Below are 23,101 nucleotides of genomic sequence, written 5' to 3' on the forward strand. Positions count from 1 at the left end.
TCAAAAATCTTTCCATTTATATTCTGCTATAGAAAAATTAAAGAAAAAAAAAGAGCTATATGGATCATTTGTATTATTCCCACATGTACGTCCTCAATGTATCATCTAGGTTTGAGCAAACACGTATGAAGGAAAAAGAAAGGAAAAGTCAGGGAGAACTTGTTTTCATGTATCACACAGCATTATAAATCTGTTATTAAGGAAAATGAAGTCTGACAAAGCAAAACAAAAGAAAAAACACAGCTCAGTATAAGTATAATTGCAACAGAGCTTATCAGATTAGATATTATAATTTTCTCATCCTCAAGAGAGGAAAATCTGCTTGTGAGATCAGCATTTGAAAGGTGGCAAGTACAGACAATATATTAAATACCTAAGATAAATGTAAATAATGAAGCAATATTGTATTTAATCTTGTGTTCCTTTTTATTACAGTTAAGGTAGTCTGCAGGCTGCCAAATGTTTGGAATTATAACAGAACTGCTACCTAATGATGCCCTATTACTCAGAACTTAATGAGAAGAGCCATATCCTCAGTTCTGGCTTGAAACTGAGTAGCTTGACAAGATGGTGTGAAAAAGTAGTGAGAGCTGACTAAATATTTTTATTGTCTGTTTGCACAGCCTGCATAGTCACCTGAGGGAATATCTTCTTTTGGCGACACAAAGGAAACACAAAAGGAGCAGCTTTAATTTGCAAACAGGTCCCAAAAAGTGGGGGAAATCCCTCAGTTTATACTCTCTCTGTTAAACTGCCCAAGGGGCTTTGTCATGGGCATGTGAGAGTTATGATTAACAACTGAAAAAACCCAAGTGTTTCTTGAACAGGATGATGCATGTTAAATGCAGTAATTAAAAATACTGTAATGCAGTACTATTATATTTGATCAACTATGCCTACAGTAAAGATTAAGAGAAAAATCCAGCACAGTCTAGCAAGAAACAGTTTATTAGCCAATCACATCTATCAGGAATGACAGCTGAAGAAAAAGCAACTGTCCCCATTACCTGCATCATAAGATAGGCCAGCAAGCAGCAGAATGCTGCAACAGGTGCTTCTAGAGCTTGGAGCTCTTCCATCCCGTCCTGAAGGTGAAAGCATGCCAGAAATGTACTATACCGTTGCTTTTCCACGTCAGGTCCTTTGGCAAACCACAGTGTTTTCAAATTAGGTGTTCCACCTACAAAAGAAACCCATTCTTTTATCTTGGCAGCAGCAAGATAAAACATGCCTACCTCATTACAGTCTGAAAGGAAACAACTGATCTGTTCTTGGCACTTGCAAGGACCACAGAGTTGAAAATAAAATATATTTGACAAAACTTGGCATTTAAAAAAAAAAATTAACAAAAAAATTATGGCCTGTAATTTAAACAAATTGTATTGAATACAGGCATGTTTAAGCAGAGTGGACTGAATTCAGTTGTTACAACAATATAGACAACTCTGAGACAGCAGGCTTTTACCCTTTGCAAGAACAAAGTTTGCCTACAAGTGTGTCCTCTCCCTTGGGGATCCATAGCATTAAATGTGGTTAACTTCATCATAAAATAGCGATTCAGCAGAAAACAACCATGTCTGTTTCTTCTCTCTCTCTCTCCCCTAGAGCTAGCGTATCAGCTCCCTCATAATCACCTGTTTTAATGAACAAACTGGTCACCTATGCCATTTGCTGGCAAACATGCATGCTCCACAAAACACTGTGCTGGTATGACTCCTCTGCAGCAGGTTCCATTTGGGAGCAAAAAACATGGCTATCTGGTATTTTGCACTCCCTAGGCTACTTTATGAAATGCTGTTGCAAACACACACAAAAGAACTGTCATCAGTTATGTATAATCTATCTTTCCAGACCTTCTATAGTATCATTCACCCTGGTCTCTAAACCCTTAATATTTACCCTGTGTTGCCATCTCCCAACTTGTGACACTTGTGAACTAATGTAAAATTTGCTCCTCACTTAAATTACATTTAATCCATTATCAAAATAAACACTAATGCATGTGAAATAATAGAACAGCTAACTGGTTATGCCTAAGAATCCCAATTAAAGACAGAATCCTCCCATAAAGTACTGCTGCTTCTGTAGTTAAATAAAATGAGGTGTGAATTTTAAATGTGGACTAATTAAGCTACATTTGGTAACACCTTTTCCTTTTTTGTGTGACATGCAGCAGCTGTAGTCCAGTTAGGAACACTTGGTGATAATAAATGGTTAAAGTGACAAGGTGCTGAAATCTACATAGACGATGTTTATTTAGCCAAGAAAGCCCATTAACCAAATGGTACTAATTCTCTGGAGATCAGGGAAACTAGAAGATAAGTCAGTATTTTCTTTCTTCATCTCCCTGATAGATGTTTCTTTTACTATTTTTAAGACTAACTCTCCCATCAAAAGTTTTAACCATGTAAAGAACTACCATCATACAATCTGTAAGTTTCTAACCTTATTTTGTAGGGAAATATATATATTAAGAAAAAATACCAGTTGCTTGATTGGAGTTAGAAATGCAGGTTAGTGGTAACACAAATACTGGCACTGAGTGGGCCAGTACAGACAGCACAGTAAGACTCAGATTACTGGTTTTGATACTGGTAATTGCTGCCTTAAGAAAGAAAAAAGAACAGCAGAAACTGACTTCCAGGAAGAAAAGCAAATATAACATGCATAAAAACAAAACAAAGCCAACTTTTCCTACCAAGGCTAAGCAACTTTAATGTGCAAGACAATTTTTACATGCGTAAACTCAAAGAGTTTTGATGGTTTCTGCTTTCCAGAAGGTTCCCAATCAGCTGCATATGAAGAAATACACCAAGAATCAGTTAAAGAAAAGTACTCTTTCCATCTCTACAGTTTTTTTTTTAAATGAATTGCATCCAGGGGTATACCTAATAATAGAAATTTTTCTTTCTTCAGAGTAAACCCATGAACTACATCAATAATCAAGATTACATATCTATATTGAGAGTGCTCAACAAAAAATTCAAGACATCTTTTCCATAAACAGTTTCTTACACTTTCAGAAACAACATCTACTTGCGCCTGGGAAAAAGAGGTACTCATGAATTATGAGTTATTTACTCTGGGAAAGAAAAATTGACGCTATCTCCTTTTGGAACATACCAACCAAAAGCCTTATTTTTCTGAAGGGATCTCTTCTACAAGTAATTAAATTCCATGTAATACCCATTATATTAACCCTTAAATGAAAGATAAGTAAAACAAACAAATACGCTGAAGTTTAATGACTCTCCTATCATGCATACAGTCAGCAACAGACCTAAGATTCATATACAGTAGACCCGCAAAACTGTTCTCCGCTCTAGTTACATCCTCACTACATACTTTACAGCAATTAGAAAACACTCTTGAAAAAGAGAAATTTACTTGGATAGGGAGGAGAAATATTTTAATTTCTGAACACATCTAAATATTTACTAAATTAACCTTAAAAAAACCCCAAAACTGAGTAACAAAAGCAAAACAGAACAAAACATACTTAGATATATGTAATTGGTACATCTTTACTGCAAAGATTAGTCATGAGAAAATTGTCTGTCTTACTGGGGTTGTAGGAACCACAAGTTCCTATGAATTACAGAGAGATACTCAAACAGTGCATATGCTTATGGTTATTCTCAACATGCACAAAACTGTGTGAAAACCATATTCAGTACTATGTAAATTGTAGTCCTTGGGACTTGGAACTCCAAGAAGAGCATCGCAAAGACCTCCATGGAGGTCAAGAGGTACTACTTGCCTAAACACAAAAATGGACAACCAACAAATTATGAGAAAAAGCATTGATTAAATTTTTTTTTTCCTTTTTCCTTTTCACTCACACATTTAAAGACATTGTCATATAGAAAGCATCACGATAAACAAGAGCACTTCAAGGGAATACATAAATATTTCATTTGTTTGAACTTCAATAACTGGTTTATGAATATGCAATGCATGCAGAAGTTGTGGAATGCATTAATACTATGGTATTGTTGAACTCAAGGCTTACAGAAAGGTGATCCTCACATTCATATCAACTTAAAATATGTCATCATTATGTATATAGATATAAATGTATAATATTAAATGCTCGTGTATATTTGAAGTAATGACCATTGAAATTTCATTTTATAACACCAATAATAGAACTTTAACACTTCATCGTTTTACATGCTCATGTAAATACAGAGCAATAAAAATCAGTTTGTAAAAACGTACTTGCTAGGAACACTCAATATTAACTTGTCAACAACTATGGCCAATTTTAAAGATGCCATAAACCCAAATGCCAATTAAATTTGACCATTAAAGCAGCATTCCAGAGACAGCATTTTGAACATAAGCGTATTTATGACATATTACCGTAAGATGTAATCATTAGCGTACTGAAAGTACATCCAAAGTCCTGTGGTATGAAGCTACAATATCCTACACATTTTCAGAAATGAAATGAAAAGCAGAATCCATACATTTCTAGTAAAGACAAAACTTCCTCTGTTCCATGTAAACTGCACACATATCAAATAGATCAGCTATGTTCACAAGACATGGACGTTAAACAGTATTTCCTTGGGTCACAGATCTTCTAACAAAATTCATTTCTCAGAGACGATTTTTATCAATTTAAGTGCTGCTCTGTCAATGTGTGGGAAACATCATGATCACATTCATTCAACTGAAAGGAAACATTCCAGAAGGGAGAAAGAGAGACAGAGAATGAGAGCAAGCGCAGATGCTAATTCAGAAGACTGTCTCTCAAGAAAAATATATATACATAATACACACTATATTTTAAATATATTTTAAGCTATCATCTTACAGCCTTTGGGATTCAATATTTCATTTTTTTTAAAAAAGCTAGCATTCAATCAATCACCTGCAAGCTTTTCAGATACAAGACAGTTCTGCTGTTTTATACACACACAAAAAAAAAATCAGTGGGAATTCTACTTTTTTTTTTTTAAGATCAATGTGAAATTTAAAATGTTTATGGTTATGCACATTACAGTTCAAAGTTCATATCAAATAGTCTTTCTTCAGACTTTTTAAATCTAGATCATATTCAAGAGAGTCAGGATTTCCCATATATTCTTAGTACACTTCTAAAGTAGTTGTGATAATGAGGTTATAATTTTTTTCCCAAAAAGATAAAACAAAGAACCTTCCCAGATTAATTGCACCTGTGATTTTTGAAATAGTTTCTTGTTAGTTTTTTTCTCTTTTTGAGTAACCTTATCTTGATTGACAGCTTTGAACTCTAACTTCCTATAACAACTTCTTTAAATTTAGCTCTAAATATGATCCCTGTCTGAAAAACATGATGCGCTGTTGAGAACCTTATTTGGTGAATTAGAAAGTCATGCTGTGGAAAATAAAAGAGGCATGAGTGAATGTAAGGCATACAAATATGGACTGCAAAAATTCTAGAAAAATATTTGTTCGCTGAAGGAATGACAACAGAGCACTAAAAATAAACACTAGAAGTCCTCCTCCCCTTTTTTAATAGTCTGCTTGAACAGCCTTGCATTACTGAGTTAGTAAAGATTATGGCTGAGAAGATGCTGGTTTTATAAATTCCTGTTATGTGGTTGCTATAAACAAACACACACAGTGATTTTAAATCCTATTTATTGTCAACATGAAGGTGGGTTCTATGTGTAGCATGTTTGCAGAGCAGTAGCACCAGAGTACATGAGACTAAGTGAATTCCTCTCCAGGAAGGGAGGAAGGTACTACACTATCTGGGAAGGAAAATTTCACAACAATAAATACAGTATATTTGCCATGCAAACTAACATATAACTACATAGGTATGGTTTCATTGAGTTTTGTTTGCTTGTTTTACGAATGCATGTTCCCAGACCATTGTATGCTGAAATAAAACAGTTGTACAGGACAGACCAATCAATTTTTACCCTGCATATTCATATCCATTTGGAAAATTTCACAGCAATTTCATGCTATCATCAAGTCAATGAGATAATCACCCTCCCAATATCGTATCAGGGGTACTGGACAGTAAAACAACTGTGTAACAAATGAAACCTTGTTTGTACTTTGTCTATATAACTAATTTCTTTCCAAACAGTTCCTTTCAAAAGGATTTTGAAAAGGCTAGTATCTAAAGAGCAATTGTTTTTACTTCATCCTTGAATTTGAAGACTCATTAAATATACAAGTTGCAAATATGAAGATAAACGTACAATCTTAGGATACCTTAAAAGAAAATTTACTATAACCCTAGAAAATTAAAAACAAGTAGGTTCTAAAGCAACCCCTAACCAACAAAAAAAAGAAAAAAAAAAAAAAAAAGGTGCATGCATTTCATCTCCTTCTGAATTTGGATTTAGACCATATCCGAACAAGGACTGCTACAGAAAGCTCTGGGTACTGAGGGAAGAGGCGCTGGTAATTACTCTCCAAAAGTTGAGTAGATAATAATTTTTCTTAACAAGATATCAATAGTATTGTATATCAATGGAACTATTTCATTTCATATGAAAGAATAAAAAAACCCACTGAGCTCCTGATCCACATGATAGCAGATGATGAGAGAGAGAGAGAGAGAGCTGTGAGAGTAAACATGGAGTGTTTATGACTACAATAGCACGGACAAATGAACAATTAGAACAATTTTCTCTCTGAAATTACAAAACTGATACCGTACTGTTTACTTCCTATCCTAAACTTGTATTGCATCATACAATTTAGTGATAAAGAGATGAGTGACATATACAGTGCCCAATCTTTTCACTAAAGTGTATGATACTTCCTCGTAAATGTAACACATTCCTCATAACGCTAACTTCACTAAAAGTGTTCACGAATGTGTCCTTTACCAAAGGATAGAAGGTAAAACCACACAAAACATTTGATCCTTAAGACAGTAGAAACAGCTTCAGAGAAACAGAGAGCCTACTTGTTCTTTTTATTGAAAGCTGGATTCTCTTTTGGGGTTGTCACACAGGTGATCTAAAAATGACCCTTTTTTATATTCTCCGCCAGTCTCATTAACACATTCTCTCAAACAGCTTAACAGAAGAATTTTGATATGGCCCTACACACCACTTATCCTGGCCTCGGAGCGGTATTTAGAACCTCTAAGAAACTGTTTGCCTTTTAGAACTGATGTTTGAATTAGCACTGGGTTTAACAAGATATAGTAATAACATGTAGCTCAAAGCTGAATCCTATTATAATTACAGAGGGTGATTTAAAAGCAATTATAGGCATGCACAGTCATTTTGGATTCCATATCAAACATGTGATGATGGATTGTCTAACCTGATTTTAGTGATGTCATTATTTCAGCTCAGATTCAAACACATTTTTATTCTACCTGGAATAGAAGGTTGTACAGGTTGTATCAGCTCTGGCTGCTGGAGAGGATTTCCAAAATAGACAAACCACTCTTTTACCACAGGATAGGCTCCACCTAAAAAAGACAGAATTGGATCAGTAAGTCAAATGCAAGTATTGCCACTAGTGTAGAAGTTGGAAGCAGTGATGATCAGGATTCTAAAGTAATAGAAGGTACTTCATAATGACTTGTTTGCTCAGCTTCTCCAGAAACAACCCAAGAAAAATCAGTTTTAGTATCTTTATGACAATTCATCAGAACAAACGAAGAGAGTTTGAATTATGTACTATAAACATGAATTTGGAGTTGGGAACTGCAGCCAAAAATGTAAGTATAAGAGTCTGTGGAAAGCATTCTAAAATGGCTTTCAGCCAATTTTAGGCCTTCCCATTCCAAGGCAGTTCAGGAAGCTGTGGAGGCATACGGCATAGCTTAGGGACCTACGTGAGCTATCTCAGTCTCTCAGGGCTGTCACACTGCCACATATGCAGGCAGTCCTTAATATGATTCTCCTCCCAACTTGCCCTGACATTTCCTGTGTCAGGATTTGAGACAAAATCTTTATAAGGAGGCCTTGATGGCTATTTGAAAGCTGACAGCAATGGAGTCATCCCACCGTCAGATGCAGAGCTTTTACAGCCCATTGTTCCAGACCTTTTATCTAGTATAAAGGGATTGTTTATGCATAATAGCTCAAGTGGCTTCCTACCCCCTAACCCCAACTCTGCCCCGCCCCCCAGTAAAGAGTAGGGTGCCTCTTAAATTAAAAATTCCACTACTTGAGTTGTGCATCTAACTACTTGATGCTTTAAAAATAATAAAAAAGAAAACACCCTCAGAAAAAACTCAAGCATTTAGGAATTTTTGAAATGCAGTCTATCCAATTTCCAGAAGTTAGCTCACAATCATTCCAATGCAAGTCTTCATAAAAAACCCCTAGAATCATTATTGTTGTTATAAATGATGCTTCTGCATTCTGTCCAGATTTTGCTTATGGTAACTATGTCATAGTGCCCTAAATTTCCACCCTCTGTAGTCTAGTAAACAGTATGAAGTAGACAGATTTAGCTAGTTGTGGGCACTTGGAATAGTGTTTTCAAATCTTTCCCAGGCAAATCTCAAAGCTTTTTTTTTCCTTCCCTTGTCCCTTTCCAGATTCACAGAATTGCATCTCTAACTCCTTCCAGGTCTTACCCAGTGCTGAAGCCACTGCTCTTAAAAATTCCTGCCTTTTATCATAAATTCCAATCACCCTGTGCTTTACTGCACAAGATTTCTGCTACCACATTATGAACCCTAATCAAAAACTTCACCTAGCTTAAAACAAACCAAACCAATCTCTCCAACACTCTCCTTTCCTTCCCTCTACTACCCCAAAAAGTTTGGTCACATTAATTTCCTGATCTCGTTTGTAGCTCAATGCTGCAAATGAACTGTTGGCATGAATGAATGAGTAGTGTGCTATGGTGCAAGGGCAGAAATTCCTCAGATGGAGTTCTAGTGTCAGGGATAAGAGAGGGGGAAAAGAACACGACAAAACCTCTTTTACAGCCCTGGTTCTTCCTTCCTTACCCATGGTCCTGCAGCACAAACTCCCAAAAAAGGTGAGGGACTGAAGGACCAGCAGCTGGACTTTGAGAGACAGCATTACACCTGGCTTGCCATGCTTCACTGTTCAAAAACTGATGACATTAAGAATAAAATGAAAAATGTCTACACTGCAGGTGGGGGGAAAGTAGTCTCACATCTTGATTATAAATAATTGCCTATGATAACGCTATTTTAGGAACAAATCCCTCCAATTTAATATCCCAAAGTCACTTTCAGAAACATCCTGATGTTTTAGCATTCTGGTTTGAGATTTATTATGTAAATTACTCTGCTTTATTCAATCTATTCAGCTCATTCAGCCTCCCAAATTTTAGCCTGGCTTCTTAAGGAAGCAAGCCTAGTACAATTATGACATCTGTCTTATAATTAATTCATGGATGCACTGCTCTGTTTCAACTAAATCTGACAGAGGAGGAGAGATTTCAAACACATTAAATTCCTAAACATTTTGTGCAGCTGGTGACTCAGCTGACAGAGGGATCAACTGAAAGAAAGGCAGGAAAGTCAAGTTACCTGTTGTATCCAAAATGGCAAATCTGGACAGCAAATCAATACACAAGTAGCTATGGAAGAGCTAGAGCTGAATAAAAAGCTAGATGGCATTTGGGGAGAGCAGGAGGCAAAAGGGAACATAGTCGAGAACACCATATATTGCAGGAGGGAGTTGTCAGGGACACGGGAAGAAGTTAAGAGCATGCTAGGAAGAAGCATGGAAATATAAAAGCTTTGCTGAGGGGAAGCTGGTGGGGACAGTCATTCTTTATGCGTTCCACAGCTTGCAGAAAAACTTATCAAAATGTCTCTCGATTCCAAATGCCAGAGAAATACTATTTTTACATCACCCACCGAGCTCAAGCACAGTAAAAAGAGAAGTCAGTAGGAAACCTCTAGTTTTGTTCTTTTAATGTATGTTAATGTTGGTACAGGGCATAGCACCACATCAGCTGCATGCTTTTCACTATTATAGTCCATTACTAACAACAGTTGTATTACTGTTCACGTAAGTAGCCAAATAAATACAGCTGAAAGCAAGGTCCAGCAAACTGACAGCACATTAACATACCAAGAACAAAATGGAGACATGATCACTATATGCCAACCCTCCCTGCAACGAAATATCTCTGGAAAAAACCAACAATTTTTCAAACTTTTTTCTGCACAATGCACATACAGAATACCACCAGTGAAATTCAAAAAATAGCAGTTCCTTTGTTTAAATAGATTCTGAACGACCTGTGGAAGCACTGCTTAGGCAGCCCAAGGAAAATTTCAACTATGTGCAAAACACGAGACAGTTGGAAACGCTGTTATGTGTGCTCCTCTACACCTGCAACAATGCCAGCCCTCCTGAGTGGTCACTGGTGATAACTGGCAAGAATCCTGCTAACGGACTGTTTCTGACAGTGCCAAAGCAAGGGTCAGTCTGGCCTGCTAATGTTAGAACTGGGAGTGATGCCAGGACTTCCAGGAGTTGGCCACCGGCTTAGGCTACATTACATAACATCCTAATTGGCAACAGTCATGCAGGTGCAGGTACTTCCACAGACTGCGCTAGTGCCAAAACCTGCCAGCTTTGTTCTGAACTCTTTGCACGCAGAAGAAAGAGCTTGGCTGGCCTATCAAGGTGCATTATTTACTGTTATTTTCCCCTCCTTCTTGAATTTTCCCAATAGTACTGTTTTCCTAGGAAAGATGATAAAAGTTGACAATTTATATATCACTATATGCAATATTCCACATAATGATCAGAAATAGCTCTATTAATTATAAAGATACTTTTAAAATACACAGGCAACAAAAGCCATGTCATCAGGATCACCATCAACCCCCTATTTATTTTTGTAGGGTCAAAAACAAGGCTGTGATTCTAGCAACATTTCCAGGAGTAAAGGTACACACATGCTTACCATATACCAAACTGTACCAAAGGCATAGCTTCATGAGCAATTCTTTCAACAGCACTGCTAACTTTTACAGGGGACCACTGATTTGCTCACTCCCACTCCCGGCCATTCCCTCAGGCTGTTTCACCACAGTTGTTTGTGGCTACACAAAGAGTCAGATGGGGAAACAGAACCAGGTTAGTGACCTGACTGCAAGAAAGGGAGGGAAGAGAGAGAGGGGCTATTTTCAGTTTCTCAAACTAGGCCACCGTGCAGCTGCACAAACAGCTGCACCAGCACAACTGAAAGGTTGCACAGGGACTGAAATGAGTGGCTGTGCAAGAGAATTACTTAAACTGGCACTGACAGCAAAAGAAACACTTATCACATTACGGCTTCAGGCAAAGTGGCATGGTCTAGGCGTGTGATTTCAAAGTATAAGACAACATCCAGCTCCTATGGATTCTTGGGTCTCTCAGGCACCCTTGGAAATCTCAACCTAGACATTCAAAACTAACCGTTTCTTGTTTCAGGGTAGAGGAAACAGTTTACATTATTTTTAACCTGTTCTTACTAAAACTGTAACCGCTGCTTTTACTAAATGTTGGCTGCTTTGCTATCCCTGTTTAACAGTAAATAAGCAGATTTGCAAACTGCAAAGTGGTCAGTTTCCAACACAGGAATCTTGTAATTGAGGGCTCTTGCAGAACAAAAAAGAGAATCACTAACACATACATCTCCACTGCAAACTGGAACATGGTGTAGAGTTAGCCAAGTTAGCTTCAAATGAGCTACATCAGCAACTGTATCACAATGGCAGCAGACTCCACATGGACTAATTTAGTTAGTTGACTCCTTCCAATAAGCTCCTTTTTAATACCAATCCAAAGTAATTCTACATTATAATACAACCTACATACAGTGTAGGTTACTTCTTCCCATCCTACCCCTCATCAAATTACAAAAACCAGACAATTTGACCTCATCGGAGGGAAACTGGCAAAGGATTCTACTTACTTTGTAAAGAACAAAACTTCCTTGTAGGCCTAGCAGCAAATTCATAAAAAATAATGCTTACATTTACTTATGAATTCCCATACAGGCTCTGATTAATGATCTACACTGTTGACCTAGAAGCAACTATACACTGGAATAAAAAAACCAACCCATGAACTACTAGGAAGTGACATGGTTAAAGCAGTTAGAGGTAGATACATGCACTAAAAATGCAGATTTAATAGGGGTGCCCATGCAGACACACTCTACCTACCTTTCTAGAAGGGTTAAGGACTGAGGGTGCACTATGATTTACTTTAGAAAATTATCTCTGGAATTTGAAGCATGAACTGAGAACAAATAATACATGTTATCTGTGGTTTTATTCTAAAAATCACTTTCTTAAAAGACCTCATTCACGTTCAAATTTCATTTTCAATAAGATTCTAAATTAATGTTTCTGTGTTTCAATTCTAATCTTCTTCATCTGAGTACTACAAACACTGTAACGCAAATGCAAATCTGCCTACTACCCTGCCATCTCACAGCGACAATTGTTAATTAGAAGGTTTGGTCTGGGTGTTTCTGAAAACATCAGTGAATATCCTGCTGCTAGAGGAATAAATAAAACCCAACCAAGTTATAATTGTCTACAAAATTTAGAGGCAGCAGGCCGAAAAATGAAAAATGACAGATGTGCATGATTACTGCTGAGATTTTTGTTACTCTCTCCAAATGACTATGTAAACTCTGATTCAGTTTTTCCTATTTTTTTTTCCTATTATGGTACAACTTCAACCTCTACTTGCTGAAGGAAGTCAGGTACTTAATTACCTTTCTGTGCCTTTCTAAGCACATAGTCTGTATAATAGGTTTGATGGCGGTGCACTTTCATCAATAAAATGTAAAGTGATTACCAAGGAGAAATGAACATATTAAAAAGAATAAAAGTTCAGTACATTTTTAATTTTCAACTCACTGCCTAAAAGACACTGTAAAGATAACATTTAACTAATGGAAGTCTTAAGAACATAAAATTTGTCCAAGGATGTGAATAAAGAATTCTCTGTCTTAAAGCAGAAGAATGGAAGCACAGATATATATATATATACCTGGTACACAATCTGTTTATACCACTGGATAAAGAAATGCTATTTTCTTGCACTTTGATGAAAGAACTAATAATCACTGGCATGACTACTTGCATTTGTATTACTACAGTAACTATATTTGACTATCCACTGTTCTTAAAATTGCAGACTTAAAATGAACAGAAGGTAAAACTCTAACAGTGCATTAATGTTTTGCAAAAGTATATTACAACTAATTCATCAGGAGCTACACTTACCAAAGCAAGATAAGGTTTCATATCCTCTCAAACTTTTAAAATCTTCTAAATGTCATTGTTTTGCTCAATCTTTTGATCATTAAGAACTTTCACAACTTCCCATTTAACAAGGAAAAAACCTCAGTTTTTAAAAATCTCTTTAAAAGCACTGATATTGAACAGCATGTAGAAAAACTGCAATTTCATTGTCACATTTTCTCTTGATTCCTTAAGAAGTACACTTCAGCTGCCCACAGTTTTTATCCTAAATGCCATGCTGATGTAGCCACTGAAACAATGAATTCAAGGTTTCATATTTCAAAATTGAAAGTATACTTGAAAAATGGTGTAAGTAGTTTAATCCTTACCTTTTTCAGATTCCAACAAGACAGAATAAATATGCTGACGAGCAGGGCGGTAAATAAGTGCCTGTCCAGGAATCTCTGTATCACATTCATCTTCCAAAGAGTTGCTGCACTCAATCTCTCCATTACTCAGGATATTGAAGATTGTATAATTTTCAGATTGGATATGCTGTTCTTTAGCTAACTGTTTGTTCAAAGAAGGAAGAAGGCATTATCTCCAAAATTAAGAAGGATCAAAAAATAACAAAATGTATTCACTGTTGAGGAAACAGTACTTCCTCTACTAGTGGAAATGGAGGGAATGGCCAGGGAAGGAATGAGTGCTTTTTCAAGTAACACCAGTACAGTATATTTTCAGACGTCTAACTTTTTGTGGACAGGAATCCCCAGGAAACCCATCATTGCCTTTCTTAGCCCCTCCTTGAATTCTTAAACCTTGGGGTTTTTAATGACAGTTTTTAGGAGAGTAATTATTCTTAAAATGAATTCTGAATTCAGATATAGAAAAATAAGCTGCCCTCCTTTAGTCACCTGAAAACCTATCCTCTTTAAATAGTGAGTGAAGGCATGACAAAACCCAAACTTTTAATTTTATTTCAAGATGAACTACATAAGACAGCTCCATTTCTTTCCTGAGCTGATTCTGCATAGTTTACATTGTGGTGAAATTAGAATACTGAACCTCACCACACTTTCACTTTGCAATAACTCGTCCCCAAGAAAAGAAATACAATCTACTCTAGTGCGGAAAACCAGGTCTGCAGGCTGTTGCTGAAAAGCAGAATCACAGCATCACCCAGGCTGCACATTAACCATACACAGGGTGCGGATGCAGCTGGCAACAAGCAGCCTTAGTTCCAACAGGGACCGTTGGTCTGGAGCAGCTTAGATGCAGAAGCAATGAAGCTGCTCTCGGGCAGCGCAGAATTTCAACCAGTAACTTGTAACCCAGACTGGCCAAGTGCAGAGCCGGACTTTCTACCTCACAACCTCAGACCAAAACTATGGAGGCATTCAAACAGCTGAGCCGAGCCATTTCCATGGGGTGCCACTAATAAATCCTCCTGGACCCATGCCGTATGGTGAGCAGGCACTGAAGTTTCCCGGCTCTGCACTCCCTGCGTGTGTCACACTATCTGTATTATTTGGGTTGTGACATCCACGCAGCTATGTCAGCGTCTTTCACTGGGAATTACCAGACCACTGGCTAGAGCCAAATTCACCATTTCTGCAGAATTCCAGTATTTGCAAACCTGGGAACTCAGCAGGTCAAAGCTGCAGTCAATCACTGGGTCATTACTGATCAAAACTAATTCTACTGAAATGTCATACTTTTAGAAGAAATTCTCACCTGAGCATAAAATCAATGGTAGGCTTCTGTATACAATGCCAAACAACAGAGCATTTTCTTATAGCAATAAATTAATGGTTGCCCTGAAAGAAATACTTCAGTATTCCTAATATACGGAAACGTTATCCCCCAAATCTACTTTTGTATAAAATAAAAACAGAGAGTTAAGTATTTCTAAGCATGATTTGAATGAAGCATTGAACTATTTCATACAAACCACTGTCACAGATACAAGATCATTTGAAAATACTAGTTTCTTGCAATTTGCCAATAATCTACACATCCTTATGAACCGAAAAAAATACAAGCTGATTTCAAAAGTATTGCTGTATTCAATGCTGTATCTCAAAAAATATTTCTGATTTACACCTGCAGTCAGCTAGAAAGTTATGCTTTGCTTTTCTGAGAGAAGCAGTAACATGAGGCTATGTCTTCAAGGTTGGAACTGAGCTGTGTATGTCATTTACGTGCAGTTCAGATTATATGCAAGGTAAGCAGAACTACATATGGGTTTCAAAATAAGAAGCAAAGCACACATATTACATATACAAATATTTAAATACCTGTAACAAAATCAAAAGACAAGTTAACATGTCTACAACTTTGACTGTAATGTCCTTGGCCCAGGGACTGGCTTAACATAGGATTTATGCAGCAACAAACAGTGAGGCACTCTTCGATGGAGTTTCTAAACATTATTATTTTATTACAGCAGTAGCTCAGCATGACGCTAGAGAACTGCAACCCTTCAAATGAAAGATCAAGCCAAGAAATAATGACCACTTGTCATAAAGACCGCATGATACATTCTCTTAAGGAGTAAGGATATTACCACTATTGTCCTGGCCATAATCCAACCTAGATAATTACATTCTGGCTAATTTTTCCTTGCACTTCAAGCATAAACAGTATTTTTCAACACTTTATTAGGATGAAGTGTTGTTGGGTTTTTTTTAAATAATGTCTTCTGTTTAACTACTACAGTCAAAAGTAAAACATATTCTATGTATGGTTAATAAAAAACCCCAAATATATCTGCAGTTTAGCTGAAATTAACATTGCATAGGTTACAACGTAGTTTTAAGATGTTTTAGAGTCTTTTTAGAAAAGGAAAATGTAAATTACATGATTACTTTAGAGTAATATGAGGAAACAGAAAAAATAGTTTTAAAGAAAATGCTCAAGACAAGTAAGAGAGATAAAAAAATGGCACTCTATTTGAAGTCTATAGGAACCTAGCAAAATAGGGAGTAACAGATGGCTAATATAGGGTCTAAAATATACTACCTTGTATAGATTTTTCTTTTTATTAAATCTCAATATGTTATCTTAATTGCCATGAATTTACAGAATTGTACTCTAGACTTACTACTATTGCATAAACTCTGATGCAAGGTAGCTCAGTTTCTATTAGCCAGGTAGGCTACCCTAGCTAATATAGTCAATCCCTCAGAGCGACCCAATCTGACATACCACTTCTCACCCCAACGCCAGCACATCTCTGCCCATGTGGGAAGCCGTAAGTGAAACTTGCTAGTGCAGCCCTGCCCTTTAACAAGCCACTCGAAGTGCTTTTGGTTCATTCAGGGACAATGAATCTGAAGGATAATTAACCTGATCCAAAAATCATGAAATACAGATTTATAGGAAGTTTCCTCATCTCCTCCACAAGAGCAATTTCAACTTCTGCATTCTTAGCACAGCTCCCTTTGGTACGTTGACTGCACGTGCCAGGCACAGCCAAGCAGAGCACTAACCAGCTGTAGCTGACCTGTGGGTTCTCAAAGCAAAAAGCAAGTCCTTACATCGTGCAATACATGGGAAGTATATCTCTATGCCCAGCGACTGGCCTATACAGGAGCTGCTCCCCATTATTTGACCTGCTTGATGCTTCAAAGAGAGGAACCACTTTTAATTAAATGTGCTGCATCTGCCCTCATTGTGATGCATGTAATAGTTCTAACCATGGCTGTACTTAACAGACAAAAGATTTTGCTCAAGCAAATTTAAATCAATAGGTTCGGTGTACTCATTACCAACTTCCACTAAGTAGTCATGGCAATAAAGTGACCATTAAGCTTTAAAAAACAAGGTACCTGAAAGATTTCTTTATCCTGACACATGGCTGTTTGTTGTTGAAGGGAGAACATTTGGCAATTTCTTGCGTTGGGAGGAATCCATGGAGACTGCTGCCCGGGCAAAAGATAGGACTCCACTCCTCTGCAAAGTAATGTCTTGTCTGATCGCAAAGGTAGCATCTCTTCCAAGTGTTTCAGGCTGCTGTATGAGCATGGAACTTTTGAGATGTAATTTGCTACAGCTAGAAGTACGTTTGTTCTTCTGTTGTAGCTGTTATTCTTGTGGGGACTGGTGACTAAACATTTCTGCCAAAAGCCTCCCAACAAGCTTTCTGGAACAACATCATTGCCAAGCAAGCAAGCAAAGAGAGGGAGGTGTGTCAAACTAAGACCCAACACACGGCAAAGATCTTCTCGAGAGTACATAACAGTGACCAGTCTGTCCAGACGGAGCTTCTCAATGGAAAAGTAGGGGCATGTATTATAGATGAGGTAGTCACTATCTTGCCCAAGAATTCCTATGCAGTTATGTTGCAAACCATATGCAGCCACCTCAAAGTCTGCCTCTTGCAATGTGCATACTGTTTTTTGACCAAGCGACTTCAGGGCAAAACGTGTAAAAGTAGGCAAAGCTGAAGGAACAACAAACATTTCTCTCTCTGGTTGTTTCCTGTGAGTCTTGATAAACTGAAATATTCTGGCTATTTCCTTGTTATTCTGCAGCCTCCGCTTGATCCACTCATCTCTCTTTTTCTCTTCTACCACTCCATCAAAGTAAAACACCAACTTGATACCAGCTGCCATAAAAGCTTTAATAAAATCCTCTAAACTGGCAAGGTATTCCCGCCACTGGCCGCCGCATACCCAGGATTCTGGAGTGTACCAGTATCTAACACAACTCATGGCATCTACTACGACAACAGGTGGGAAATCAGGATGATCGATGCGATGTTTTTCTGCCATCTCTCTCAGATCTACTGTTCTGCATGCATCAGGGCAAACTCTTGCCACAAACCCCTGCAAACCTTTAATGCCCATGGCTGATCTCTGAAACTCACAGCAGCCTGAAAGAAGAAAAATAAAAACAACATTCTAAAGTGCAATATTGAGAAACGTAATGAAATTCTATGATCAAAGAAAAGCAGCTTGGAAACTGAAGAGTCAGTTTTCTGCTTTTGCCGACAGCTTGTTGTGCCAACCTGGCCTTTAAACAGTTTGAACCAGTTTTCTTCCCATCGACAAACTGGACATAAGCGCCCATTCACTTTGCCTTCCACTTCTGCTTTTTCATATAAGTGAAAACCGTAAATATCAAAAGGTTTTCATAAATAAGACTTTAAAAAATTCAGATTAATAGCGTAAAATACAGAAAAGTATGCATTGCTAGAGAAACAAGTATAGACGTAATTAAAAGCTTTGTAACATCTTAGCTGACAGCATACAACACAGGAATTAATGGCTTGATTTTCACACTAAAAGTATATGAACATCTTTAATTGAAGTCAGCGGAAAAAGTACTGAGTAACTTTGGAAATCAGTCTTGTACCTTGATTATGCAAATAGCTCAGTTACCATCTGAGTTTACAGACAGCAGTCCATTGATACGGCATCAGTTGCAATACCTCTACTTCTGCAAGTTTTGATAGTATCAGTTCTGCTTTGAATCAGAAATTCAACCCATTTTACCATCCTGTCATTTGAAGACATAATTTTCAAGACCTGTTTAAAGAATTAGAGTTTTACCTATATTTTGTGAAACTACATATCTGACTATCCTTGACAGCTATTATATTAAATGGGATTTCTAACATGCACAGCAATTTTGAACCAATCTATTTTAAAAGACACACATGCAAACATTAGCTAGAAATTAAATAATTAAAAATGGAATACGCCTATTTTCAGTTTAGGAAATACCAAAAGATTGAAGAAGAGAGTCTCCAAATTCTGTGGCAGAACTTAACAGCATGCCAAATGAACAAATTTACACGTTCTGAGAGAGTTGTGGGATAAAATTAAAACCATTGATGACCTCTATTTTTATCTCTAGAAGTCTCAGTGCAAAGAAGTTTGGCACAGTGTCTACGGTAGATGTGCTCTTTCCCCTACTACAGCATCAATTTCCTCTACCACAGCACCATTTTATTTTAAAGGACCTTGCAATGAAAAATTGAGGTAACAAGCTCCATCAAGCTTTGTTTTCTTCTTTATTCTCAGAAAATCTGTTTTGTTTTCAGTTTGATTTTACTTGAAAGTCAGATCCCTTCCCAGTTAAACAGTGAATAAGTTCACTATGTTTTAATTAAACAGGTACAATTTTTCCTGTTTTTCACACTGCTCATTTCTGACATTTCAATTAGACTGTCTCTGGAGTGTTACATTACCATATACGTGCTTACAGTATATAAAAAGAAAGAAAGGAAGTTGAATTCACAAAAGTATTGTGAATTGACAGCTTTTAAAGGTATTCCTGAGTCCTTGGAGTTTAAATATCTAATACCCTCCAGGCACAGTTTTTGAATACCATCCTCATTAATCATAGAATAGTTTGGGTTGGAAGGGACCTTTGAAGGTCATCTAGTCCAAGCCCCCCTGGCATGAGCAGGGACGTCTTCAACTAGATCAGGTTGCTCAAAGCCCCATCCAGCCTGACCTTGAATGTTTCCAGGGATGGGGCATCGACCACCTCTCTGCACAACCTGTGCCAGAGTTTCACCACCCTCATCATAAACAATTACTTCCTTATATAATGCAATATGAAATAAATATGAAATACACAAGAAATAAAGCTGAGAGCATACAGTAGACCTCATTGTTATAAAATCAGAAATAAATGTGTATGAATCTGCTTCATTGCTGCACATGGATACAAGGTAGGGCACTGCTCTCTCTACGATGCTACTTCCAGCATTACCTGGGTACCCTTAAGACTCCAGCCATTTACTTTTCCAGGAAAGCTGCACCTCCAATTCCAAACGGTTTGAGCACTGGTAGGTTATGGTTTTTTATTACTTTCCATGGAGACCTAGCAATGGGTGTGAAGGTCTTCATCTTTCAATCACTAACACACGCGGTCAGACTAAATGATCTGAGATGATTACACAGATGCAGTATGCCATGGCAAGTCTTAACTTCTGCAAAAATCCATTGCATCCAAGCAAGTTTTAGTTATGATTCAGTACAGATTCTGTCCATAGTGTCTACAATCCTAGAGCAAGAAGTGTGGTAAACAACTTACTAGCTATACTGTACTGTAATAAATGGAAAGAAACATTCTCCCATCTCCTCACACCTGTATTTGAAGCACTCCTCTTGCCTAACAATTTAAGCAAGTCTATGATACAGAGATTATCAGAAAAATTTCCATTACCAGTACTAGTTTAGCTTAATCAATAGCAAGTTCACACTCAAACACATAAATGAGCACCTTGGCCCCTACCAGCATTTTAGTATTACTATCAAACACATTCACTGAAAGCATAATAAAAAATAGAGAGTTTATACGCTGTCAACCATCCTGTTTCACTACTAAACAGGAACGGTTGTGTTAAGGAAATCACTCTCTAATCCATCACAGTAGCAGAAAAGAGAACAAGTAAAATCTACTGACTTGTGAAGTACTTTCATCAGAGGCACCTCAGTAAAGTTGGCGGAATCAGGACTAAAATGTTTGATGTTGTAACGCTAAGCTTCCCAAGAGCGCAAAACATGCACATTCTGTGCAACAGATGAACAGTTTAAGGCTGGACGCTTATTTCTGATGTTACTTGTGCAAAACGGAGATCTCGGGTTACCAGAGGATCTCAACCGCACTACTATCAAGTGCATGAATCTGCTCGGGGGGGGGGGGGGGTTTCTCCACAAACTGAAATAATAAAAAACATTCCCCTTCCCTCCTAGTTTTACACAGAAACTCAGATGATGACCCCTACAACAGCCGACGATACCACTAAACTTCCTCCTGTCAGCGAGCAACTATCACGATGCAAATTTTATTATGCCCATAGTAACGCGCAGCATTGCAAAGGGTTGCTAGCAGAAACGTTCACAACCACGGCTCCAGCCCTCACACGAGCCCTCCAGCCGAGGCCCGCAGCACAACGGACCGGGAGCAAAGTCCTCCGCCCCTGCCATGCAGCAGCGCACAGACAGGCCCGCAGCCCCCCGCTGCCTTGAAGTGCCGGAGCCCGTCCCAGAGCGGGAGGCGGCGGGCGGGCAGCCGAAGGGCCGCCGGTACCTGCCCGCCGCTGAGGCGAGGGCCGAGGCCTGCACCGGGCGAGCTCCGAGGGCCGCCGCGTCCCTCGGGAGGCCGTGCGGCACCCGGCCCATACTGCGAGCGAAAACCGGGGCTCCAGTCGCCCTCACCCCCGACGAGCCCCCCCACCCCCCCCCTCCGGGGCCGTTAAACGGCCGCCCGGCCCCTCCTAACGGCACCCCGCCACTGACCCGAGCCTGCGCTTCCGCTTCCCGCCGGGGCGGGGCTGCGCATGCGCCGGGCGGCCGGGCGGGGCCGGGCCTGAGGGGACGGGGACGAGCCTGAGGGGACGGCGACGGCCCCGGCCCCGTCCCCTCTCCCTCTCCCCGGGCGCTGGTAGCGCCGTCCCTGCCAGGGACAGCCGGCCGCAGCGGGCCCCTTCGCATGGCAGCAGCAGCAGCGGCGGCGGCGGCGGCGGCGGGGGGGCCGGGCTGGTTTGAACCGCGGCTGTCCCCTCCCGCGGCCTGGTGTCCCTCGGCTTTGTACGGCCACAATAGGGCCGGAGGGGCCATTGTGCCCCCGAACAAGCCCAGCCGGGCCGAGGCGGGGCGGGGGGAGATGAAAGCGTTGCACACCGAAATTGCTTGAACACCCCCCCACACTCCCCCAGCCCAGTCGTACATGGGAGATTTATGTCGCCCCGTGGCTGCGGGGCCTGCTGAGCGGCGATGGCCTTGGGGAAACAAAGCGGCCCACGGCAGGCTGGCGGGCGGCTCCGGCGGGACATGGCCCGCTTGGGGAGCGGGGGGGACAACGAGTTTGCTTTGCTTTGCTTGGTAGGGGGGACCCCCTGTTTCCCTGGAGCGCACCCCACCGCCACGCAGCCCGTAGGGCTAACAGCCTGGCTGCCGCTCCACCGGCAACAGGTGGGGACCTGAATAACTTCACATCTTTGTTTTTGGGGGGGGGGGGGGACACAGGGGAGCCGATGGGAGGATTAGATCAGATGTTATCGCCGGTGAAAAATTAAACAGAGCAGTGCTCTGGGGAGCACAGATTAATATATTTGGTGACTCCGTGTGCACAAAGCCTCACCATTGTAGCCGTGTCTGAATGCCTGTGAATAGGATGGAGCATATGTGGCCTGTCACCGCAGGTGCCCACATCTGTTCGTCTCCGGGCAGATGCTCTCAGAAAAGGGGAGAGCGTTTCCAAAAGCTCGGGCCCGCCCCGTCCATACTCATCCTCTTTCTCATAATCACCTTCTGCAGAGGAGTTTCTGCCCCCTTCTTCTTCCCTCCTCCTCCCCACCTTCCCTGCACGTAGATGTGGCAAGAAAGAAAAACGACGTAAATTGGAAGTGGCTCGGAAAGCCCTGGAAACATACAATCAAACGGCTCCCCCCCCGCCAAGTTTATTAGCAGCAGGTTTTGCGCTGCAGCCAGCGCACAAGATGTGCACACCGAGCAAAGGGGACTGCGGGCCGCGGGGGGGAACAGAAAAACCCTTCAGGCATGAAACTGGGTACAGTACAGCAGCACGCCATGCTGGGGGGAGAGTGGTCTATGCCGCTACTGTCCAGAGTGATAGTTTGCAGCTACTATTTAGAGTTTTGGCTTAAGGTGATGATTAATAAAACCGGGGAAAAGAGAAGAGGGTTTTCCCCACGAGAACTGGCGAACACAGAGAATATTGCTACCGAAGCCGGTAGCAGAAGGGAATTTTTCCAGCCATCCAGCGAAATCTCGTAGCAGGAATGCCAAACATTTTTGTGAGAAGTGCTGATGCGTTTTTTACCCCACATACATGATCTGAGCCCGATTGCTCGCCCTCCCTGCTCTGTGACACCCCGCTGAGACAAGCCAGGCCTCAGTGTTGCATGGGGTTACGCTGGGCTTGCCTGATGGGACGGATGGGATGCTGGGGCGCGGT

The 23,101-nt window shown here is 39.8% G+C and overlaps 1 protein-coding gene across 2 annotated transcripts in view; it reads right to left on the reverse strand.

Moving 5' to 3' along the window:
- The window catches only part of FAM120B (family with sequence similarity 120B), a 55,703-nt gene extending 34,240 nt beyond the window's left edge, over nucleotides 1-21,463 (reverse strand). For both annotated transcript variants that reach the window (XM_052805907.1, XM_052805906.1), the window contains exons 1-5: nucleotides 21,421-21,463; nucleotides 16,993-18,038; nucleotides 13,549-13,729; nucleotides 7,343-7,438; nucleotides 1,008-1,180 (exon numbers count right to left, since the gene is read on the reverse strand). In XM_052805907.1, coding sequence (XP_052661867.1) covers nucleotides 1,008-1,180; nucleotides 7,343-7,438; nucleotides 13,549-13,729; nucleotides 16,993-18,038; nucleotides 21,421-21,463 — 1,539 coding nt within the window. The remainder of the gene's footprint in view (nucleotides 1-1,007; nucleotides 1,181-7,342; nucleotides 7,439-13,548; nucleotides 13,730-16,992; nucleotides 18,039-21,420) is intronic.
- Nucleotides 21,464-23,101: the final 1,638 nt, after the last annotated feature.

The sequence above is a fragment of the Harpia harpyja genome, chromosome 13 (assembly GCF_026419915.1).
Source record: "Harpia harpyja isolate bHarHar1 chromosome 13, bHarHar1 primary haplotype, whole genome shotgun sequence".
NCBI classification, from domain to species: Eukaryota; Metazoa; Chordata; class Aves; order Accipitriformes; family Accipitridae; genus Harpia; species Harpia harpyja.